Source organism: Geotrypetes seraphini, chromosome 6 (assembly GCF_902459505.1).
Source record: "Geotrypetes seraphini chromosome 6, aGeoSer1.1, whole genome shotgun sequence".
Classification (NCBI taxonomy): domain Eukaryota; kingdom Metazoa; phylum Chordata; class Amphibia; order Gymnophiona; family Dermophiidae; genus Geotrypetes; species Geotrypetes seraphini.
In genome coordinates, this window is record NC_047089.1 from 33,982,218 (window position 1) to 34,007,809 (window position 25,592).

General features: G+C 41.6%; 1 protein-coding gene across 2 annotated transcripts; it reads right to left on the minus strand.

The window, feature by feature from the left end:
- Positions 1–546: 546 nt before the first annotated feature.
- Positions 547–24,842, minus strand: MMP7 (matrix metallopeptidase 7). Of its 2 annotated transcripts, none has more exons than XM_033949534.1 (6): positions 24,662–24,842; positions 16,525–16,748; positions 14,935–15,083; positions 5,022–5,147; positions 2,717–2,878; positions 547–637 (listed from the first exon to the last, which is right to left on the minus strand). In XM_033949534.1, the coding sequence occupies exons 1-6, from the start codon at positions 24,803–24,805 to the stop codon at positions 621–623; spliced, it is 822 nt and encodes a 273-aa protein (XP_033805425.1). In that variant the 5' UTR covers positions 24,806–24,842; the 3' UTR covers positions 547–620. The 2 variants fall into 2 exon arrangements, with proteins under 2 accessions (XP_033805425.1, XP_033805426.1); XM_033949535.1 differs by lacking the exon at positions 24,662–24,842 and adding an exon at positions 17,137–18,687.
- Between the last annotated feature and the right edge of the window lie 750 nt (positions 24,843–25,592).

Genomic DNA, 25,592 nt, shown 5'->3' on the forward strand with positions numbered 1-25,592 from the left:
GCTCTAGGCGCACATAGGATTCAGAGGCCTAAAAAGTCTCTGGATGCGTCTAAAAGCCTGTTTCAATTATCAGCACTTGGATGACCTGCCTTTTTGATCATCCAAGTGATGTATTTCTGTTTTGATTATGAGCCCCATAATGTCTAAACTGTATGTTTTATGCATTTGCACACGTTGGGGTTTTGTTTTGTTACAAATCATGCTGTCTATAAACACAAAAAAAGCAGTGGGAATGGACAATGAACACTCCATGTAGGATATTCCAATAAAAGGAATAAACAAGACTTTTTATTGGAATAAACAAGACTTTTTTACATCAGTGATCCTACGTGGAGTGTTCATTGTCCATTCCCACTGCTTTTTCTGTGCTTTTATACCCGTGAGTTTTTTGACCTGTTGTACTTTTGTTGTTTGTCTATAAACACAATCCATTATGCCTTTATTGTAAATTAATATTAAGGTTATGTTAAATATATTTCTTTGTCTTTAATTGTATATTTGAAACTAATAAAAAAGATTTGAAGAAAAAAAAACAACTTTGCAAGATGTAGATGAATCTTTTCTCAAGATATCTATCAAGCACTTTATTCCTATTAATAGTTTGAATATTCTTTAAGAATTCATTTTCTTCTTTTTCCTGTGGGGACAAATAAATTGTAATAAAGTGTTTTTTATATACAACAGGATAAATAGATATCAGGCACCGCACAAGAGTAGATGAGAAATCAAGAATATAGAAAAACAAACAAACAATTTCACATATATTTGTAAAGATGATGTGGTTTAAATCTCTATTCTGCAAAATTTGTCTTTTCTTTTATTAAAGCCAGAAGTGCGGGCCAACTTGGTAAATGCTCAAATGCCCAAAGGAATTGAATGGGCATCAGAGCATTTGCCGCGCAGCACTCAGCTGCAAGGTTTTAGCAAAGGGCTTCTCCATGTATTTTTCTCTCAGAGGTGTTTGGGGCGATAGTGACTTTGCCCTATAACAACATGCCTATCTAGACAGCTCAAATAGCTGCCCAGTGCTGGAGATCAAGGTTGGACTCTTAACTTTGTTCTGCTGATCTGATGTTTCCTCTGGTCATATCTACTTCTTAAACCTGGGGTACTGGGGAGAGGAGAAGAGAAACCATGAGGGTGAGTTGTGGGGGAAAAGAGAAAACATAGGAGCGAGTTATTGAGAGAAGAAGAGCATGGTATGGATGATAAAGTAGAAGGGGGGAAGGGCATGGAGAAACTCATGGGGCGTTTGTGAGGAGTGAATGGAAAGAGAATGGGAGTGGGGGAGCTAGTTGGGGAGAGACTATGGAGTGAATACTGGGGGGAAGGAGAAGCTAGGGGGGGGGGGTGGAATAAGTACAGAGAAAAAGAGTAGGTGCATGCATATGATCCCCTTCTATTTTATGATTAATTCACCTAGTTCTGTATGTATAGAATCTCTAATGTTTTCACATACATTTTATACATAATTTTAGAGTGCACAATATTTTAGCTCTATTTCAATTCGTTTCAACACATATGTGCTTTGCACGTTCAATGTTAGCCATCATTCTGTCTACACTGCACACGTAATTAGTCATCTATTTTCATCATTTTTCTTGAAGTTTTTTACCCTTTTGACAATAACAGAAAGTAAAGAATCCATACTTAGTAACTATGAAAGGTTGAGGAAAGTAAAAAAAAAAGAAAAAAAGTGAAACAGAAACCCTTGATCGAGCCACCCTGACGTGGGCCTGCTCATATCCCGTGAAGGGAACTCGTAAATCTCTTTCTTGGTTCAGACGCAAGTTTTCAATCATCGTCTGCCGACAGCTTTATTAAGATCAACGAATCTCGTTGTTTTTTTTTTAAATTGTTCCCGAAGATTTTCTTTCTTTGATATTGTACATGTTATGATTTAATAATCAATGTAGGCCATTTTTGATAGGACATCTAAGCCCAAATTTGGGCGTTTCTCACAAGACATGCAAAGTCGGATATGATGAAACGACCATTTTCAAATAGTATGTCCAAAGATATATATATATATATATTTTGAAAATCGCCTATTTGGATGTCTTGGCTGCCAAAATGTCTAGACCACCAGGACATTTAACTTTATTCACCATTTTCGACCACAACAATTGCGAAGCTAGAAACGTCCAAATCGGCACCATTTGGATGTGGGAGCCTGGGAGGGGCCACCATTCTAATGGACTGACTGTGTGAGGTCTAATGGGCTGCTATATGAGGACTTGTCCTATCATATCTTATTGCTTTTGACTACTATCATGCTCCCCTATGTAGTGTCCTATCATGTCATGATCTAAAATCTGAAATGTACTGCCAAGCTTTACTTTACTATATTCTCTTATGTTTTATTATGTATATAAACTCGTAACCCATTCTGAGCTCTTCTGGGAGGACAAGATATAAATCCAAATAAATAAATATAATAAATAGACATGGCAACAGAGAAGTGGGGCACCTTAGAGGGCACTGCTGTGAACTTCACATAAAGGGTGCCAGATACACAGTCAATAAACTAAAATTTGGTTGCCCCATATTGCAAGGCCCTTGTTGGTTTTCTTCTATTGCCATGAAAATTTGAACAATGAATGTGTTGTATATCGTCATACTGTTGATATGCTATGTCATTTTCTTTATCTGATTTAGGAGATGAAAAATCTTTCAGTATCTCTTTACATTGTTTATGAAAATTATATGCTCTTACCATAGAGGGACTGAATTCCTTGGATATCATCCCGTGAAAGGCGGAAATTGTTTGGGTTTACGTACACATAGTAAGGGAACATTAAAGCACCAGGAACATTAGAGTGATCCAGTCCCAGAGAATGGCCAAATTCATGGGCGGCAACAAGGAACAAATTGAATCCTAGAGAATCAATAAAATAATTCAGTTAGAAATGTAATAAGAATTCATATTGGATTTTGAAATTGTGATTATACGATGCACACTGTAGTTAGTACAAGCGGGCTCATTTATATTTAGGGATCAATATTGAAAATGATTTAACTGGGCAGAAGAGACTCAGCCAGCCATCTGCTGACACTCAGTGGCCCCTAAACTGGCTGGTTCCACTGAATACCAGCTCTGACTGCCCTGGTACAATCTGAGCAGTGCTGGGGCGGCCTGGGAGTGGAGTCAGGGCAAAGCTGGAAGATATGCAGGCACCAGCTACATTTAAGGTTTTTTTTACTAAGGCGCCCTAGCCAATTTAGCGTGCGCTAAATGCTAACGCATCCATCTTGGACATCAGCTCTCCACAAGTCTTTTGTTGTGGTTGATTTTCTTTTGTGGAGGTATCAGGGACAACTTTTTTGTCTGGCAATGTAGAGAGTGACACAGGGACAAATTTTTCACCATCTTCGTGGGAACTCATTTTCCCGTCCCATCCCAGAGAGTTCTTTTCCTGTTCCTGCCCCATTCCTGCAAGCTCCGTCCTCATCTGCACAAGCCTCAAACACTTTAAAATCATAAGTAACAACATTCTAGAGCTCAGATTATGATGTCATAATGCCTCATTCCACCAGTGCCTAAGCTCTGTCCTCATCTGCACAAGCCTCAAACACTTTAAAATCATAAGTAGCAACATTCTAGAGCTCAGATTGTGATGTCATAATGCCTCATTCCACCAATGCCTAAGCTCCGTCCTCATCTGCACAAGCCTCAAACACTTTAAAATCATAAGTAACAACATTCTAGAGCTCAGATTATGATGTCATAATGCCTCATTCCACCAATGCCTAAGCTCTGTCCTCATCTGCAAAAGCCTCAAACACTTTAAAATCATAAGTGTTCGAGGCTTGTATGGTTAAGGCAGAGCTTACAAGAATGGGACAGCGACCAAACTCGCAGGAACGGGATGGGGAAATTGAGCTTCTGTGGGGACAGGGAAAAATTTGTCCCCATGTTATTCTCTACTGTGATGCACAGTGCTGGAACAGTTAATACCTTCATTATGGCGTGGGTACATTGGGAAATATTTACACCAAAAAGAGCAACAATGGATTTTTAGACTGAATACAGTAGCCCCATGGGGTTTAAATGCTAAAGTTGAGTATGACTTCACACAGCTACTCTATATCTTAGTCCTCTCCTGCATGGATTACTGCAACGCGCTTTTCAACTATCTCATGGCAAAGAACGTTCAACATCTCCAGCGTATACAAAATGCGGCAATCAGACTTCTAAAAAAACCTCCATCCCAGCAACCCTGTCTCCCAGGCTCTATTGTCGGCTTTCTGGCTGCCCGTAGCCAAACATTGTGTCTTCAAGGGCCTGATGCTAGTGTTCAAATCCTTGCACAACATGACACTGGGCTATGTGATAGTCAAGCTTCCTCCGTACTTGCCAAATAGGTCCCTCCGCTCCCAGGATGAAATATACCTCAAAATGCCGCCAAACGATGTTCCTACTCCCACTTCATTCTGACCCACTGGAATCAACTGCCCCCGCAAATCAGATTCCTCGAAGGACTCCTCAACTTTAGGAAAGCAATAAAAACATACCTGTTCACCTAACTCCCCTGCCCGCAACTGATAGATTACAAAGAAATGTTTATTGATAGAAGATCCTCTGTATGTGTCACGTTAGGATAAAAACTTGAATAATCTTGATTACAGTGCACTGTAATTGAATAATCTTGATTACAGTGCACTGTAATTGAATAATCTTGCACTGTAACACTGACAAATTTAACCTGAAATCTGTATATTGAGTATATTAGTTTTAGATCCCTAGTAGGTGTTGAGTTAGGATAAAAGGTTGAATTGAAAAACCTTGCACTGAAACTGGCAAATTGTAAACTGTATATTATGTATATTGGTATTAGATCCTTAGGATATGTCGAGTTAAGATAAAAACTTATACAGAAAACCCCCCAAGACCTTGTACTATAACTATATGGCAAATTGTAACTTCTTAACTGTATATTATGTATGTTTAACCTGTAACCCGTTCTGAGCTCTTTGGGAAGGACGGAATAGAAAACGCATTAAATAAATAAATAACTTACCAGTTGAAGTTTTTGACCATTTCTCATCTTCATCAAAATGAGCATCGCCACCTACTCCTGAACCAGGTGCAAAGGCATGAGCTAAGACATCTCCTGGCCCATCAAATGGAAAGGGATCACCATGAACTAAATTAGAAGAGAAATAAATCATATTCATCATGATATACACTAGTGTCTAGCAAACTTTCTTGAGCTGCAGCACATTAAAGGTAGTAACTATGGGGGCTCATAATCGAAAGAGAAAAACATCCAAAAAATGGCCTAAGTCGGCACTTGGACGAACATTTCCCAAATACGTCCAAGTGCCGATAATAAAAACAGATTTTGGACGTATTTCTAAACGACTTAGGCCTTCATAGTGCCGCTGAATGACCAAAGCTAAACGGGGCATTTCGGGAAGAGTGTCGAGGGTGGGAGTTGGGCGGGACATGGGCCAGTTTAGACTTAGTCATACAGCATGTATAACCAAAAGTTATACAGCCCAGGATTGACGGAACTTGGACGTTGTGACTTAGACCATGTAAAACATGGTCTAAGTCACAAAAACCCACCTAACGTCACCAGATAAGCACTGCAAATACATAAAACAGACCCCCACACACCACCCCGGTGATCACTGACCCTCCCCCCACCCCCATAAAAATATTAATCATACCTTTAAAATTCAGCCTCCAGACCATCATCACCTGGCCGCCTGGCATAGGAAAGCCTAGTCGTCCAGCCCAGAGGCGGCTTAAGCCATCTTGAGGGTGGGTTAGGGACTCATGGAGAGGAGAACCCATGCCCATAAGCCCCTGTAATCACTGCATTGATACTTAAATATGTGCACTCCCCTATACCTCCCCAAAACCCTTTTGTACTGGCATATAAGTGGCTCCTGCAGCCATAAGGGCTATTGGGGTGGTAGATAAGTGGGTCTAGGGGATTCTGGAGGTGGTTTGGGGGGCTCACCATGACCTATAAGGGAGTTGTAGTGAGGTGAAGACATGACATCCTTTTTGTGAAGTTCATAGCAGAGCCCTGTAAGGTACCCCACTATTTAGGTGGCATGTCTGGGTGTTCAGTCCATCACTTTGCAGACCCCTCTCACGTCCAACAGGGCTTGTTCTAGGCATTTTTGACTTGGATGAAAATGTGGTATAAAGATGGACGATTTAGTGACTTGGACGATCAGATCGGCAGGACGTATAGTTAGACAATTTTTGAAAGAAAAATAATTTTGGACGTATTTTTCAAAAATGTGTCTTAGGCTGTTTTTACTTTGGACGACTTGTGACTTAGACAAACACAGACTTAGACATCCCTTTCGATTATGCCCCTCCAAGGCTCAAGGCACCTGGAAGTGCGTGGATATCGCTATGATGACATCACGCACATGCATGACATCATCATGTCGATGTCCGCATGTGTGTGAAGGCCCTCCAGGCGGGCCCTGAGATGCCAGTGGGGGGGGGGGGGGGGAGAGTGTGTGTGTGTGTGTGTGTGTGGGGGGGTGCCAGAAGGGAAGAGGGCCAGAGAGAAGGATAGGTGCTGGCACCTATGATTGTCTACAGGACATGCCTCTCGCCATGAAAGGCACATCCTGTAGGCAGTCAACTGGTGTCAGTGCCTCTCCTCTTCCCCAGTGTACTGTGGCACATCTGAAATCTCAGGAGGCACAGAGTTTGAGATACACTGATATACAGCATAAAGACCATTAGTCCATGGAATGTTTATATAGGGTCCGTGTTTCGGCTAAGAAAGCCTTCCTCAGTGGTGTATGAGTAAAGCCCAGTAGATGGCGCCAGAATACAGATAATAAAACCAAAAAGGAATAGTCAATATCCTGTTAGGAGCCTGCTGCTTAACATGGTACCAATTAGAAGAACGCTGTGAGCTTCTGCCTGAGCTGAAAGATGTTGATGGTATATATAAAATGTGTATTGGGCACATAAAGGCCCTTATTTTAAAACATCTAAATGGCAGCATTTAAACATCTGGAGAGGTACAGTCATTTAAAAGCCATTTATACAGGGTAGTCTTTCAGTTAGAATTCAATTCAAACTATACATTCTACTCTTCAAAGTACTTCACGGTACTGCACCTTCCTATCTTAACAATCGCCTAAATCGTAACCTTCCACCCAGAACAGGAAGAACTCTGACCCCATTCTCCTACCCACCACTCAAAGGCACTCATCGCAAAAAGCTATATGATAACCTCCTAGCAACGCAAGCAGAAAACGTGATCCCTCCATCTCCAAACTGCCAATCGCAATATCTGACCTCAAAGCATTCCGAAAAGAAATCAAAACACTTCTATTCAAAAAGTATATTCAATCAACTTAATCCCCCCCCCTCTTTCTATCCCCGCTATATTTTCTCCCATGTATACCCACATCTTCAACGTCCCAAAAAGTACCAAATACCCAAGTAAAGACTTCTACAATACACGCAAAGTAAATTTCGCAGTAACTGCCCCTACCCTCTGGAATTCCCTGCCACAGCAACTCCGCGACGAATCTCGACTCGATAAATTTAAGACAGATTTAAAAACTTTTTTATTTCGCGATGCCTTCGCTAACACTTAGAGTCACCTTAAATTTTTTTTTTTTTTTTTTTTAATCTTATTATTTTATTTGCCAACAATAACCGCTTTCTTTAAAGCGTCCCTCTCCATTATGTTTTATCCTAACCCTACTATCTCCATTTTCTTCTTAAATATGTAACTTCACCCTCCCTTCCCTTCTATCCTCACGGTCTAGTTCGTCCTGTAATGTTATTTGTATATACACAATACCTCTTTTTTTTTAGTTTTTTTTTAGTTTCTCTTTCTTTTAAACATACTGTTAACCAGCCAGATATTAACTTGATGGTTGGTATATCAAAATTAATAAAACTTGAAACTTGAAGTAATCAACCAGAATCCTAATATCTCCTACCTGAAACTAGCTATCTACCATAGTAAGGAAGCCGGTTATCTATCTATATAATGTAACCTGAAATTTTTTCCAACGTAATGTAATCTGAAATATCTATGGAACGTAACCTGAAATTTTTTTTCCCAATGTAATGTAATCTGAATCCTCAATCTGAAACTTATAACAGCAATTTTCCAATGTAATGCAACCTCCTGGAAATGTCCAGCTCTCTTCCAATGTAATCCGCTTTGAACCGCAAGGTACAAGCGGAATAGAAATCACTAATGTAATGTAATATGGGGAAGCCAAATATGTCTGGATGGCAAGGAGATGTGAGGAGGATGGGGCAGGGCCACAATCCAAATATGCATTCCCTATTTCATATAGGGATCCACATATCTAGAGGAAAACCTAGATGTCAGATTTAGACCTGCTCTCAGGCATGACTAAGTGCCTGCAATAGAAGGAACACTAAATTCTGAGATCCCACGATCCTAGCACTATTCCTTCTTACCACACACCAGAACCCCTCTACATCACCCAAAGCCTGCCCATCATTAAACCCTATCCCCAACAAAACCCAAAGGCCCTGGCTGTCATAGTATTCCCTCCTTCACAAAGCCAGTAACCCCTGGCAGTCATAATGACCTCCTCACACAAATCCAGAAACACCCATCCCCACCAGGAAAGAGGTCCCTAGATTCACCCCCTCTCAGTGGGGAAAGCTCTCATACACGGGGAGGTGGCTAACATGTGGCAGTCTCCCTTTCCTCTGGGGCCAAGGCTTTCACATCAGCTTGCTCTGTGCAAGACCCTCTCACCCACGAGCCAGTCCCCAGACTTACTGGTGGCGAATGGGGTGGGAGTGATACCCATTAGCTTCCATCTTGTGCCCTCTTGCAAAACAAAATTAGATGGACTTCAACATAATTTTGTGCACCTTTTCCAAAATTTGCTGAGGCAATATTCAATGCTGCAGTCAGTGTTTGTTTCAAATGCCAGCAATAGTATTTAAGCATGTGAAGGGCAATTCCTTGGTCAGTGGTCTCCAACCTTTTTCATGTAAAGAGCCACAGTGTGAATACGAGGAAGCTCTGAGGACTACCAAAAGATTTCAAGCATAAACATACTACTGATTTTATAAACCACCTTGACCTGCTTGTTCAGACTGGTTATTAAACATTAATACTAATATTGATTCTACAACACTTCAAGGATATATTTTAAAAACTCACTTTATTTTGGATTGTCAACAGGAGCAAATTCCACAATGAGACACCTGAGTAGCCCACTTAAGAGATTGTTTGCAGTTACTATATCAAGTGGGCAAGTTTGAAATGAACGCATTTACAGGATTTGAAGAGCATTTCAGCCAACTGTTTGAAGGCCACAATGGAGGACTTTGGGGGCTGCATGTTGTAGACCCCTGACTTAGGTGCCCACTTTTGTGGGTACATGTTTAAATACTAGCACTTACCCCTCTATATGCATGCTTAAGTATGCATGCTTAATATGCATGCTTAAGTGCTACCAGGGCATCTAAAAGCTATTCTGCAATGGTGCCCCTAAATAATATAGCGCTGGTGGGTATCTAGCATAGGCATAAATGAGGTGTGCCTGGGGTTGGGATGCCTGCTGGTGCCTAGGTCCACGGTGCTGCTAGGCATGATCTATAAACAGCACATAACTTACAACTAACATGCGCTAAGTACCGCGTTCCTCAGTGCTATGTTATAGGCACTGTTTATAGAACCGGGGTCAATGAGCTTCAAAGCTTTTAACTTAGGTGCTTAAATTGAGGTGCTCAGGCCCTTATTTTATAAACCACAACAATACACTCCAAATTTGCCAAAAATCCTACTATAGAGATAACACAAAAAGGCAACCTAGTCACATCAAGGTTTGTGTGGGGGACGCTCAGGACGCCAAAAATTGGCTCACAACTTACAGACCGAAATTAGATAAATATAATATAGGGTGCTCTCAGTGTGAACCATCAGTGATAGGAGTGCAGCTCCGACACTTCACTTCTGGGTCAAGGCGGTAAGCCTCTACCCCCACACCATCATCGAGCACCCTGAGTGTGCTGAAATTTAAAGGGACCTAAGTCCACTAAATCAAACAAATCAATCAATCAAAGTGAGTAAATCAAACTCAACACAAAACACCTGAGCGACCCCCAAACAAACCCTGCCAGCCAGACCCCCCGAACCACACAACAAAATCAAGAATCACCATACAAAAAATACCAAATAAATACGATACTTATCTGAAACTATCTCACAGACTAATAAACGCAAAAAACCACGCCAGGAGAAAAGGTTCAACCGCGCTGGTTTCAGGAGGAGCCTTTCTTCAGGAACCTGACTCCTGACGGAACACAAACGAAGAGGTCGGCTGGTCAGGTTCCTGAAGAAGGGCTCCTCCCGAAACCAGCGCGGTTGAACCTTTTCTCCTGGCGCGGTTTTTTGCGTTTATTAGTCTGTGAGATAGTTTCAGATAAGTATTGTATTTATTTGGTATTTTTTGTATGGTGATTCTTGATTTTGTTGTGTGGTTCGGGGGGTCCGGCTGGCAGGGTTTGTTTGGGGGTCGCTCAGGTGTTTTGTATTGAGTTTGATTTACTCACTTTGATTGATTGATTTGTTTGATTTAGTGAACTTAGGTCCCTTTAAATTTCAGCACACTTAGGGTGCTCGATGATGGTGTGGGGGTGGAGGCTTACCGCCTTGACCCAGAAGTGAAGTGTCGGAGCTGCGCTCCTATCACTGATGGTTCACACTGAGAGCACCCTATATTATATTTATCTAATTTTGGTCTGTAAGTTGTGAGCCAATTTTTGGCATCCTGAGCGTCCCCCACACAAACCTTGATGTGACTAGGTTGCCTCCTTATTTTATAAAGTCTGCCTAAAGAGCAATAGGCTTAATTAGTGCCAATACTGGCACTCAACATCTGATAATTTGTTTTAATTGGATTTAATTGAATGTTAGACGCCTAACTCAAAAAACTCAATTCTATAAAAAGTAGGCACCTAGCACAACATGCTTACTCAAAGGGGGCGTGGTCAAGGGCGGATCATGGGCATGTTTTCAACTTAGTCAAAGAAAAGGGTTTTTTGGGGGGATCATAAACAGTTGCTGCTTTGCAAATTTTAAACACACATAGAAGTGTATCAACTTATTCACAAATTAATACAGTATAAGTAACATCCTGCTCAAACCGTTGATGCGGATGCCCTAATTTAAAGAAAACTTTCCCAAATAGTAAATTTACTAGGGGGTTGAGGTATCATATAGAGGCTTAACAACTCAGTACATAGAACCTCTTATAACATATATGTTATTTCAGGTCCTTATCCTGTGTATATTAGTCACCATATAATCATTTACCTCAAACCACCATCCCACCCTTATATATAAACCCTATTTGTGTCTACCTAGAAAGTTATTTAGTGTGTATCAGTGTATCAGAAGAAACAACAACACTTAAGTAGATGGCTGTATGCCACTTCCAATGTTGGTAAGTGTCTCAAAAAACACCCTCTATATCAGTGGTTCCCAACCCTGTCCTGGAGGACCACCAGGCCAGTCGGGTTTTCAGGATATCCCTAATGAATATGCATGGAGCAGATTTGCATGCCTGGCACCTCCATTATATGCAGATCTCTCTCATGCATATTCATTAGGGCTCTCCTGAAAACCCGACTGGCTTGGTGGTCCTCCAGGAGAGGGTTGGGAACTAGAGAGCTGCACGGGAACGGGGACGACAGGAATCCTGTGGGACCCGCAAGGATCCCGCGGGTTCCCCCTTCGGATCACGGGGATCCTGTGGGGACGCCCCCTAGGGTCACGGGGATCCCGTGGGGACGCCGCTTGTGCTCTCGGGGATCCCGTGGGATTCAATGCAGGGCTCATCTGATTTTCCTACCTGCCCTGCTGCGAGGCTCCTCTTCCATTTCCTGCCTGCTCTGCTGCAGCACACATAGCCAATCGGAAGTCTTCCCCGATGTCAGCGCTGACATCGGGAAGACTTCCGGTCGGCTGTGTGCAGCAGGGCAAGTAGGGAAAAGGCAGTGGGGGGGGGGGCGGGCGGTCTGCCCCGAGTGCAACCATGGGGGGGAGTGTGCACAGCCGGTCAGGTCCCCTTACCTTTGTGGCGCTTCCCCCGACCGACCGACAACAGGCTCGGCCGACAAACCTCCCTGCCCTGTAGCCGCAAATCTAAATTACCTTCTTACAGCAGCTTCAATACTCCAGCTGCTGTAAGAAGGTAATTTAGAGTTGTGGCTACAGGGCAGGGAGGTTTGTCGGACCGGGCCTGTTCTGTTGTCTGTCGGGTGGGGAAGCGCCACAAAGGTAAGGGGCAGGGAGGGAGAAAGGGAGGAAAGGTGGAGTGGAGAAGAAAAGACGGTTGGGGAGGGGTGGGATTTCTGCTCCCTGCACAACTCTCTATTGGGAACCACTGCTCTATATGATACCTCAACCCCCTAGTAAATTTACTATTTGGAAAAGTTTTCTTTAAATTAGGGTGTCCGTATCAACGGATTGAGCAGGATGCTACTTATACTGTATTAATTTGTGTATAAGTTGATACACTTCTATGTGTGTTTACAATTTGCAAAGCAACAACTGTTTATGATCCAAAAAAACCCCTTTCTTTGACTGATATAAGTTTACTGTGGGTTGGATTAGTTTGAAAGTGATCCGTGTTCTGTGTTTGATGACCATTGCATGTTTTCAAGTTAGGCACCTCATTGTAAATTAGGTGCTGTTAGGCTCCAATGTCAGTGCCTGATTTCAGGTGAAGAAAACCCTGGCATAAATTGGGGATGCCTACATGTTAGAATGCTGAGCGCTGCTTAAACACACCTAGGCATGATTCTAAATTTTATAGAATCGGTGTCAATATTGGCACCTAACTTTAGGCAGACTTTATAGAATCAGGGCCTTAGCTTTTTTTGAATATCTTGTCTAAGTAACATAAGAATTGAAAGCAGCAGTCAGAAAATTAACATGCTATCAACACCAGAGGACCTCCATCTCATAACAATTAAAGCCACAGAGGCAATTCAAATTTGATGTATATGAAATGAACGGTTTGCAAATCCATACGTACAATTATTTATTTTAATTTATTTATTTTTGGGGATATATTAATCTCTTTTATAAAGACTTAAGCTGGGTTCATTTCCTAGACCACTACTATCCTTTCAACAAAGCTCAGCTTTTCTTATCCAAAATCCTTTCCTATGATTCTGGTGGGCACAGGTTAGGAGAAATCACCTTAAAAAAGATGACTATAAATGATCCTCCCTTCCATTCTAGGTGTGAAAAGTTGTTAAAACCAATGGTGTGTGATCAGGGCCTTCAGGGGATTCAGTGAAGGCTCAGTGATGCTAGCTCTTTCTTATCTCCTGGCTCTTCCTCCTGAGCATCATGCCAGTATTGTGCACTCAGGGAGATTTTTTTTTCTAGTCTAGCCTCTGATGTCATGACTTCAGGGGATTCTCTCCCCAACACTGACTGAATCCCTTCAGGCTGATGGCTGACCAATCATTGGCTAGCGTATTGTTGGAGGCTCTTCCTCCATAGCGTTCTGTCATACTCTAGCACAGGAGTGTCGGGAATTCAGAGCCAGGACTGAATCCAAAAGGGCGTTTTGTTTGAATTTGATTGGTTGAACTGGCAGAACTTCTGAGCTTGCTCAACCAATCAAATTAAAAGAAAAAAGAACTGCCCTTGAAATTCATTCTGAGTTCTGTATCCTCTAAGGCAGGGGTGTCCAACCTTTTGGCTTCCCTGGGCCGCATTAGCCGAAAAAAATGTTTCTGGGGCTGCACAAACACGCAAACGCTGCAGCAAGACAGAGGAGGGAGCCGGCAAGATGGTAAACACCCAGGGGCAGCAGAGGATAACACTGGGGCTGCACAAAATACTTCACGGGGCCGCATGCGGCCCTTGGGCCGCAGGTTGGACACCCCTGCTCTAAGGTAAGACGCTGTCTGTGTTGTTTGGGTTTGCACCTTTCAAGTATCTGTCTTTCTTCACCTGTCTGCCGCTGAACAGGTATACTGCATATCTTTTTTTAAAAAAAAAAATTATTGCTGCAGAAAGTATGGGTTTGAAGGGAGGAGAAAATGAGGGGAAGGTAAGAGCTCTTCTGGACTGCGAATCCCAGTGCCTGGGTCCATGTGCTGGGAGCAAAATCCTCCTGGATCATCGGCGATAGAATGTTTTTTCCCTGTATTCAGAGCAAAATTGTACTTGAGAGATTGGTTAGCTTATTATTATTATTATTATTGGTTTTTTCACTGCTATTTTTCCTGTTCTTTGGGGAAAAAACTGCAGGACTGATGTACAAGACGCCAAGTCTTTAATAAGCACACATTAAAAATGAACATGAAACAGTTTATATCCAAGAAGGTTAGAGAAGCAGCCCTTTGGCAAAGCTAAGCTGTGTAAAGCACCAACACATGCAGACTTTGGTAAACTATCAACAACAACTTATATCGGACCCGCAAATTCATCTACAGCCATGATAACTCGATGTAATAGGCAAATACATGTTCACCTTTTATTAATCTAAACAATGTCCTTATGATGGAAATTTGTACTGCCTGAAACGCATGCAGTATAGTAGACAAGATTACAGAAGTCGAGAGTCGACATCATGACCAATTGAAAAACGTGTTTATAATCACCCCAAGAAAGATAGGCCCACAAGTTCCACAACACCTGCAGCTTGAAATATGCTTTTCTCACAACGGCAGATACAGACTGTTTAAACGACAGCTGAGCATCGAGAATTACTCCTAAGTAGGGTATTTTGGATAACACTTCAACCACTGAATCCAGCAACATTAGGTTGATAATAGGTGTTAATGAGCAATAATTTTTATTTGATGATATTTTTATTTGCTGATATTTGATGATATTTTGTGGCTTTTTTGACAAATTAGTTTGAAATGTGATGGGGCTTTTGTTTTCTGTGGATAAGAGAATAGAGACTTACAGCGAGACGCAAAACGAATATGAATGTCAGCTTCTCCACTGGAAACCCTCTTGAACTGGAGTGGCGTCACGTCACTCCACACCTTGAAAGCATTTTGTATCGCCGCCATTACATCTGTAGTAGACAAGTCAGGAGTGAAATTGAGAATTCTGTCAACAAAAAGAGGACCCCCCCAAAAAAAGTTATTTCTGGCACTGGAAAATACTATGAATAGACATATACTAATCAAACTATCTACCAGACAGACAGACAGACAATAGTCCATACTGCTTGGTAGCACCTCATCACCACCACGGGCACTGACCTGTGGGGGTACCACAAGGATCGATACTTTCACCTATTCTGTTCAACACCTACTTCAAGCCACTAGCTGAGCTGATTAAGGGCTAGATTCACTAACCTGACTTCCGTGCCCGATCCCTGCAGGTCTAACCAATTCACAACACAAAAAAAATTCAAATGAGGACGATCGGAGGAACGACCCCCCCCCCCCGACCGCACGGATCGCTAGCGTGCGATCCTGACGCATGTGCAAACCATCTGTTTTCCATGCATGGTCTGCGCATGCGTTTTGCTTTTTGTTTTACCGGCCCCGACTCTCCTGCTCTCCCAGGGAAGGGCGATCCCCGGCAGCATCAGCCTCTTCCCCTTCCCCTTTTCTTTTCCTTCTCATGAAAGTAGTGAAAACCCGACTTTTTGTAGAAGGATGGCAACTTTAATTTAAAAGGCTGCGACCAGGAAGTGATTTCAGAGGGGTGCCAGGCCAGCGTGAGCAGCATGCCGGAGAAGACGCTCGCACCAGCGAAGATCCAAAGAGCTATGGGGAGGATGGGGGAGGAAACAAGCATGGCATGGGAGGGAGTGGAGAGGTGCCAGCACTCCCACCAAGATGTCACCAGGGGCGTTCTGCCTCCCGCCCCCCCCCCCTTACTATGCCACTGATAGGTTATGGATTTTACCTCCAGAAACTCTGTGTCTGATCATCAAGGTCCTCAAAGGAAATGGCTCAGAGTATTTAAAGAACAGGATCTCGCTCTACACCCTCCCAAGGTCACTAAGGTCCTCCCAAGGAATATCTCTAATCACACCCTCTTCTCTAGTCTCCTGGCACTCTGGTATCTCAAGCCATCTCTACCCCCGCAAGTGTGATCTGCCTCCTCTTGGCAGTCTGGTGTTACAAGCCTACTGATGCATAACATGTAGAGAGCCGATCTTCACCAGTAACGAGCAGCATGACTGAAACACGTTGCTCATGCTGGCCCCACAGCCTTCCTTGTGTCGCAACTTCTTGTTCCACATAGGTGGAGTACGTCAGAAGGAAGGCTGGGGGGGGGGAGGTCAGTGTGATCAGCGAAGATCGACTCTCTAAAGTATGTGGCAGGAGAGATTTTGGGAATTTTTACCTGGTGGGGCTTGGGGATGTGCTGCTACTGGGTGGGCCTGCTTGTTACCAATCTATTGCAAAAGAATGGCATTAACCTAGCTACAGTACGATAGGCAGACAAAGAAACTAGTGAAAGCTTTAGATTCTTTCATAGAAACATGATGGTAGATACGAAATGCACCCCGAAAGATCTTGTTAAGCCCCACCTGTAAGTTATCAGCTTTTTAGACCATCTTGGCCTCCCATGAAATGTTCTGAATTCTGCTATATCAGGGACTCCACACCTTGGCTTCTTCATCATATCTATGGTGTTAGGATTCAGGCGTCCTGTTATGGTCAGGCCAAAGAATTTCTGCATTTCTTTAATTTTTTCTTCAAAAACATTCTTATGTGCTCTATTGGTCATTGGATAGAAGTGGTTCAGGTAATCCTACATAAAAAAAAAGTAGAGGTTTCAAAATTTCTTTTCAGACACCTTCTTTAATTTTAACCCGTTCAGATAACTGATTGCATCAAATATTTTGTGTGCCTCCTCCCCTTGAACTAGAAAGCTGTTACTGAAAGAGAAATTAAATTTAGGAGTACAGAGGGACATTTATTCATTTATTTAGTTTTGTATTCCACCAACTCGTGAAATTGTGCTTGAAAAAGATAACATATGTTTTGTGGAGTCCCAGTGCCCAGTGGGAGCAAACCAAAATGTATCACAATAGCTCAGCACTATTAAACATGTGAATCAGGGATATAGGGTATAATGGATGCGTTAGCGCGCCTTAGTAAAAATACCCCATAGTCAACATATTATAACTTCAACTCACAGTTTTCCCATGTTCTGATCTCATTGGTGACTCATATCACATAGGCATTATGGACCCATGATTCACCTACATATATCGTCATAGGTTAAAAATTAATTTAGCATTCTGATTTATTTCAAATTCAAATTTTCAGTATTAATTCTTAAAAAATTACGGTTGAAGTCACACTTATCTTATTAGAGCGACTCTCCTCCAACCTAAAGAGAGACATAGAAAGATTATACGAGGATGCACAACATATAATATGTTCATATAATAATTCAAAATGTTGTGTGATTGTGAGCTTCACGTCTTTTCCAATCTTCCCAACAAGCGACCTTGTTTCACCAATGTTTGGCTCATTTGGGGAACAAACAATACAGCCTTGAAAAGTGCAGCCACGCTGAGACCAGCCCTGGGCCTGGGCGTGGCAGCTCAAGTCATCTTTTGTCAGCTAAGTCCTTGAAAGTGCCTCTGGGTGACTTTTGCCCTTTTCTAAACCTGAGCTGTTCTGTGAGGGAGTTTTTTTTGCCAGTGAAAGTACCAAAAGCAATTTTGATTTGTACCTTTTGGTTCTATAGTGATACATTAGTCTGAGGCTTTTTCTCCCTCTTTTTGGGTGCATGCTGGGTTTGAAGAGGGGGGTACTCGGTGCCACGATCACACAACATTTTGAATTATTATATGGACATAGAAAGATGCCATAACATTGCAAATTTTTATACTGCCTCAACCAATTAGCTCTAGGTGGTTTATAATAAATAAAAACTGGACAGGTTACAAAAACAATTCAATTGTACAAAGTTATCCTAAAAATATGCAAAATATAAATCATATATCTATTAAAACAAGCAGTATCACTAAACCAGAAAATAAAATTTAAAATATATGTTACAAGTGACATCAGATATCAACAGTAGCAAAATTACAAGATCTACGTGCCACTAGAGGAATACATTCAAACAAATAGTCTCCCGATATTTAAACTCCACTTTCAGCCCTGACTTCAGACACTGACCACAACATTTAAATTTATACTTGGGTTGGTCATCCTTTGTTCTTGTAGTCTGCATTCAGGAAGGATATCTGAGCTAGTGACTGTTCTTTTATGGAGTATCTGAAACTTGAGGGGGAGGGGGGATGAGGGTTTCTGAGAGGGCATGAAGGACCAAGACTAAGTGGAACATTGGGTTAGTGCTTAGCGCCCTGAGATCCATGCCCAATTCTGAGTGCAAGAATTTAACCCAACTGAAACCTGGTATAAATCCTCATGCCTAAATTAGGCATGGAGCTCCCATATTCTACAATACATCATGCATCTTTAGTGAACTCCCCTAACCCACTCATGCCCCTTCCACGGCAATACCCCCTTTTCACTTGTGCACTAAAAAATTTACATGTGCATTTTTACAAAACAGTGACTAGGAAAATGCACTTATAAGTTCATATTGTTGCCAATTGTTGTTGTTAGGTGCCATTGATTCGTGTTCGAGTCCTGGGAACTTGATGAATTGCGGATCTAAAAAAGAAATCAGTTTTGTGCTAGTCTGGAAAGGTCCTCCAATGTCATCCCCATGGTTGTTTTCAATGCGTCCAGCCATCTGATTGCAGGTCACCCACTTCGCCTGGTTCCTTTGATCTTCCCAAACATGCTGTCCTTCTCCAGTGATCTCTCTCTTCTGATGGTGTGACCAAAATAAGACAGTCGTAACTTCATCATTTGGGCTTCGAGTAACTTAGCCGGTTTGATCTCCTCTGGAATCGATTTGTTAGTTCTTCTGGTGGTTCACGACATGCCTAAAGTTGCCAATTAGCACCAATAATTAATTGATAGTGCTCAATTATTATTGCTAATTGGCTCATTATTCAATTAAATTGTATGTGCAAATGGGCACATGCTCAAATTTGTGCACACAATGTTGAGTGCTATTTATAGAATTTGGGGGATAGCGTTGAGATGGTCAAACATGGTTCTCAGCACTATCTCAATAATGCTACTGAAAATCACCGATTGGGCCCGATGATACCTGGATAGCTATCATTGGATATCAGGCTTAATGCTCTTTAAACTATAAAGGATACAGGTTTATTTCTTCAGATAAATATCTTGAAAAAGGGAAATTTAGCTATCTTTCTAAAGGCGAAAAAATCCTTACTCAAAAAGCTCCCCATGAAGGAGCTCCATAGAAGAAGTTCCACAGAGAAAGTTCCTAATGCTTTTCAGTCTAATCTTTCTCATAAGCAGCAAGCCAACAAGTGGTGGAGCATGGGGGTGAAGGAATTTGCGCACATGACATTATATTAGAAACATGATGGCAGATAAAGGCCTATCCAGTCTGCCTATCTGCAGTAGTGCTGCCCGATTCACGATTCGAATCGATTCACCGATTCACTTTGGATGAATCGATTTAAATCGGTTCGTTTAAAAAAAAAAAGTCAGCCTCCCGATTCGGGGTGACCAACCCTCCTCCCCGTACCTTCAGATCTCCTAAAGCAGGAGCGGAAGCTGCCTCTTGCTGGCCATTCACTGCTGCTCCTGCTTTAGCTTGTCTCAAGGCTCCGCCTCCTACCTCGCAAGGGCACCCCCTGCCCCTCGCCTACACTACAATGCGCTGCTGGAGGGAATGAAACAGGAGATCGTTTTCAAGCACCTGTTGTTGCCCGGTGGGCTCTCATGATTCTTCTTTTTCTGCATCTTGGCTTTGTTCCTCGCATGTGAGGCAGGCGACTATATTCTTGGCCAGAGAAGGGAAGACGGTCATGGGCAATCGCGGTGGCCAGTGCTGGCTGGGGGAGTGTGGGAGCTTTGACATGCTAATAATCTGGCTCTGTTTGTTTCCTGCTACCCTCCAACTGAAGTGTAGATGTGAGTGCTCGGCGAAAAGGAGAGAGTGAATAATTACAGGCAGATCGTTTAATTCCCTTTGTAACTACTATTCCCTCAGTGCCCTGCTGCTGTTTAACCCATATCTTATTTTTCTCTCTTCAGGCCTCCTGTGCAAATGTTTGCAGGGCTTAGGACCCATTATATATATATTTTTCCCCCTGTGAGAATTAAGCACGGTTTGTAAATGAACCCATTTGCTTCATAGATAAAATCTTTAAGAAATTGTTTGCTTGTTGCCACGGCAGAGAAATTGACACACTCCTGGCTATTGCAATGTGTTAAAAAACAAGTCTCGTCTTTTTGTGGGGGATCGTGGCAAGGCTTAGAGGGCCCTCATAGTCAGATTTGGAGGCCACAAGGGCCTTTCCTTCCCACCCCCTGCCCCAGCACAGGGCACAAAATATAAAGGACCTTAAGCCCCCTAGTGGGTTCCTTCCCAGCTCGAGGTGTTAATGGTCAAAAACTTCTGTGTTGGGAGTCAGAGCTGGGGGGAGAGGGGAGATGGACTTGGAGTTGGTGGACTGGAGAAGGAGAGATGAGGAGAAGATGGAGGGGGGAAGATGGATGGACTTGGGGAGGGAGAGATGAACTTGGGGAGAAAGATGATTTGGGGGAGGGGGAGGGATAGAAGAAATAATGGATCTAAAAACAGGAGAGGGAGAAAGATGGTGGACAATGGGATTTAGGGAGGGAAGGAACAGAAAGGGAGAGAAGTTGTACACAGGGAGGGGGTTAGAGATACTGGATAGGAGGGTAGTTGGGAAGAGAAAGGGAGAGCTGGTGGAACCTGGGGTGGTGGGGAAGGAGGAAGAGATGCTGGATGAAAGGGTAGTTGAGAAAGGTGGATCTGGGGATGGAGACGAAAAAAAGGAAAGATGCCAGACCTCCGGGGAAGGGAAGGGAAACAGAAGGGGAAGACAGAGATAGAAGATGGATGGTTAGCACGAAGAAAGAAGGAGATCCTGGCAAGTGAGTTATCAGAAGACAACCAGAGCCTGGGACCAACAAGATCTGAATAATGACCAGACAACAAAAGGTAGAAAAATCATTTTATTTTCTATTTTCTGATTACAATATGTCAGATTTGAAATGTGTATCCTGCCAGAGGTGGTGTTAGACCGCGAAAGTGAGTTAGGATTTAACAGAGAGAGGAAAAGTCTTTTTTGTTTATTTTGTTTCCACCACAGCACCAGTGTGGGTAGGAGAGGGTAAAGCGGGTGAAGAGGCTATAAAAGGGGTGAAGAGGCTATAAAATAAACCCACCAGGATGTTTGAAAAAAATACCCATTTGGGCAGGAAAATCGAATCGAATTGAAAAATCGATTCAATAGGCTGAATCGAATCAAAATATTTTTTCCTGAATCGGGCAGCACTAATCTGCAGCATCCACTATCTCCTGGGACAGAGGAAGAGAAAACATTTGAGTCATCAGTTATCTAAATGTAGGTGCATATAATATATCCTCAAATTCTATATAGGATGCTCAAAATTGCACATTTATATTTGTAGGAAACCAAACCAAAACTGCAAAAAATGTACAAGGTGCAGGAATGTATTCAATAAAAGTCATAAAATCATATATAAAAACATCAATAAAATGATTGTATCCAAAAACTGGTTTTTGTCATGCGTACTGGACCCAAAACGGTCCGTGTTTTGAAAAACACTTCTTCCTCAGGGATCCAAGATGTTAGGTACGTGGAGTGTCAGGAACCAATTGGAATAATCGTACAAAATCTCCATTACCACAGGCGGAAAGCTCTCCTGTCTGAAACCCTCCACTGAGTAACACTTAGGGCCTCTTCTATCAAACTGTGCTAGCAGTTTTTAGCACAGAGAGCTGCGCTGAATGGCCTGCGCTGCTCCCAACACTCATAGGAACTCTATGAGCATTGGGAGCAGCGCGGGCCATTCAGTGCAGCTCACCGCGCCACAAACTGCTAGCGCAGTTTGATAAAAGATGCTATAAGTGTTTCCTGCTTTGCATCTTTACTGCAGTTTCTGTTGGTTTCCTTTTGTTTTGTTTATACATTCAAATTTGTGCCTTTCTGTATAGAAAGTTTCTGCCATAAGAACTTCATAGCCAGCTATAAGATGAGTAACCGTTTCAAGCTCTTTCTTACAGAACCTATTTGTACCAGTTTATTCTATGCTTGCTGAGCCTGTGACCCATCCCAACCTTAATCCACTATTCTTGGTTGAAACTAATTACTTGTCCTTAGTTTCAATTCACCTCTCCTTAACCATTTACATATCAATTTTGTTCAATGAATGATTCCTGGAACAACAATTTGAATTTCCCACTATACTATACTGGCTCCCTAAGAATTTCTAGGTTTCCAAAATACAGCATGTGCATTGTGCTGGAAAAGCATGTATATGTTGTAACATGGTTACATATATGTGTACATGCCAGCACCTAAATATGTTATGTCTTAAATGATAAACACCTTCTTCAAAAAAGATAAAATCTAATATTCTAGAAATATACTAAAACAATATAAATATTTAATTAATAGTGCTCAGTGAAAACCATTCTGAATTTCAAGGCATGACGAGCACGGGACTCTACCAGTTCTGGCTTAAATCCATCATAGCACTCCTCCCTTCCTACCACTATAACTTTTAAAGACTCAAAAAGCTGAAACTAGAGCTTTAAATATACGTAAGTAGAGGAGTACTTATCTCTTCTGGTCTACTTTGCTGTCATGAAGCCCCGGCTTCTGCTTCAAGTCCAATCAAGTGCTCAGTGCTCAGTGCTCCCCAATCACTCAAAAGTTTCCACACGAAAAAACAAAAAAATATAAGAAAAAATCACAGTCCATCCAATCCATAAGACAAAATCCGTATGATATCCTGTTAGTTCTTCGACTTCCTCGACACAGTATGTGTAATCCAATCCTTCTTTTGTGTTTCCCCTTCAGCTTTTTCAAGAGAAAGATTAGCTCAGCACTCTAGAAGAAGCAGCATTATATCAATAAACTTTCAAAACTCACACTTTAAAAGTTATCAAAACTCACTTCTTATGAACTATAAACAGCTGTTTTGATAACTTTTAAAGTGTGAGTTTTGAAAGTTTATTGATATAATGCTGCTTCTTCCAGAGTGCTGAGCTAATCTTCCTCTTGAAAAAGCTGAAGGGGAAACACAAAAGAAGGATTGGATTACACATACTGTGTCGAGGAAGTCGAAGAACTAACAGGATATCATACGGATTTTGTCTTATGGATTGGATGGACTGTGATTTTTTCTTATATTTTTTTGTTTTTTCGTGTGGAAACTTTTGAGTGATTGGGGAGCACTGAGCACTTGATTGGACTTGAAGCAGAAGCCGGGGCTTCATGACAGCAAAGTAGACCAGAAGAGATAAGTACTCCTCTACTTACGTATATTTAAAGCTCTAGTTTCAGCTTTTTGAGTCTTTAAAAGTTATAGTGGTAGGAAGGGAGGAGTGCTATGATGGATTTAAGCCAGAACTGGTAGAGTCCCGTGCTCGTCATGCCTTGAAGTTCAGAATGGCTTTCACTGAGCACTATTAATTAAATATTTATATTTTTTAGTATATTTCTTGAATATTAGATTTTCTTTTTTTTGAAGAAGGTGTTTATCATAATAGAGAATTTATATTTATATATTTATAATTCCCATTAATATTGAATGTCTTAAGTGATGCCATTTTCTTTCTATATATTTGGGCTGCTATTTAGTCTGTGGCAGTTGGTGATCGTTATGGCACTGGATTTTCCAATACAACACACATAGATAGGGAATTCTAAATACACAATAAACTAAATATCACTCAATAAAGAGTATAGATGCTTGAAGAGATGGGACATATATTTCTTTATATCAGATGAAAAAGAGCCAAGACCCGACACTTAGCCTGCCTCAGGGGTCTTTGGTGTAATCATACAATTTCTCTTTTTCTTTTGCCCCAATTTTTGATTGAATCTTCAAACTTGTCGTTGCAATGGCTGAAATGTGACCCAGGGAAGGTTCCAGGACCATAACCGGTGGCATGTTTGACATGCTTTCAACAATTTCAACAACAAGTTTGAAGGTTCAATCAAAAATTGGGACAAAAGAAAAAGAGAAATTGTAAGATTACACTAAATACCCATGAGGCAGGCTAAGAGCCGAAACACTGATAGTGTCGGGTCTTGGGTCTTTTTCATCTGGAATAAAGAAATATATCCCAGCTCTTCAAGCATTTACACTGGATTTTCCATGGTATTATGAAGTTATGTGGTGCTGATAATTACATTACATTACATTAGTGATTTCTATTCCGCTTGTGCCTTGCGGTTCTAAGCGGATTACAAGTTAGAAGACTGGACTGTGGATGATCTAGTCAGAGGAGATAATCGGTTAGGATTCCTCATATTCTGGCTGAATATGAGGCCATTGGTTTCTTTTGAAATTACTGTTCTCCCTTTACATGCCAAAAACTACACATATCTTTGCCAGCATTCTCTTTAACAAAGGGTCCCACATTTAACAGAGCCTTTTGGAAAATACCAGGGGACATGTGAATGTCCCAACCTGGATGATGCATTTCTCCATTTAGAGTGTCTAAGCAAAATAGGGCCTTAGACCGGCACTATAAGTTAGCAGACATCATGATGCCCATTGCTTATGAAAAGATTAAGTGTTACATACCTCTGCAAGTTTCCAGTCGCTGGAACTTATGCTTGGTGTTTCTGGGGATACTGGAAGAGAAGAGCCATAGGCTAGGAAAGTGAGGGCCAATGCTAGAAAAAACGTGATGCTTTGCATTTTTCCTTTGTGAAAATCACGTACCATAAGCCTCTGGCTTTCTTTGCTTTCAGATCAGAATGGTGCTGTTTATATAGCTTTTCATCATGTGTAATCAGTGTGATTCATTGCAGTTTTCCACTGCTTTTTTTCTTTGTTATTTTGCAAGTCATCAAAGTGGTATACATATTTTAAATAAGGAAATACTTACTTAAGTGCTTCAGTTTTTTCTATGAAATCCAAATATAATGATGTCACATGCTTGATACCAAGTATTGAACTTCCTTTATCCGTACATTCATGCAATGAAACCATACAATAGGGAGACATTCTTGTGCAAAAATAAATCAATATGCACTGAAGTTTCCAGTTTACCATTTCCTTTTTTCCAGTAAACTTAATTGCAACATTGAATGCTGGGTTTAATATTAATGCTCATGCTATCTCAATGCCTCCTTACAGCTCAAATAATAAAACTTTAGCATTATCATGGCAAATCTAGGAGTGACCCCAATTCAGTCCCAAGCTGAAAACAATTTAGAGAAGAGTATCAAGGATGCAGGGAACTGGAAGAAATTAATTATAAGAAAAAGTACATATATGATTACAGTTTCATTGCAGGAAAAGAAAATGCCAGAGAGAACTGGAACTCTTTTCATAAACAATCGACATCATGAAGTCTGCTTATAGTGCCGGTCTAAATCCCTATTTTGCATGGCTGTATGTTTTAGACATAAGAATACAGTGGTACCTCGGTTTACGAGTGCACCGGTTTGCGAGTGTTTTGCAAGACGAGCAAAACATTTGCAAAATCGGCACCTCGGAAACCAAGCGT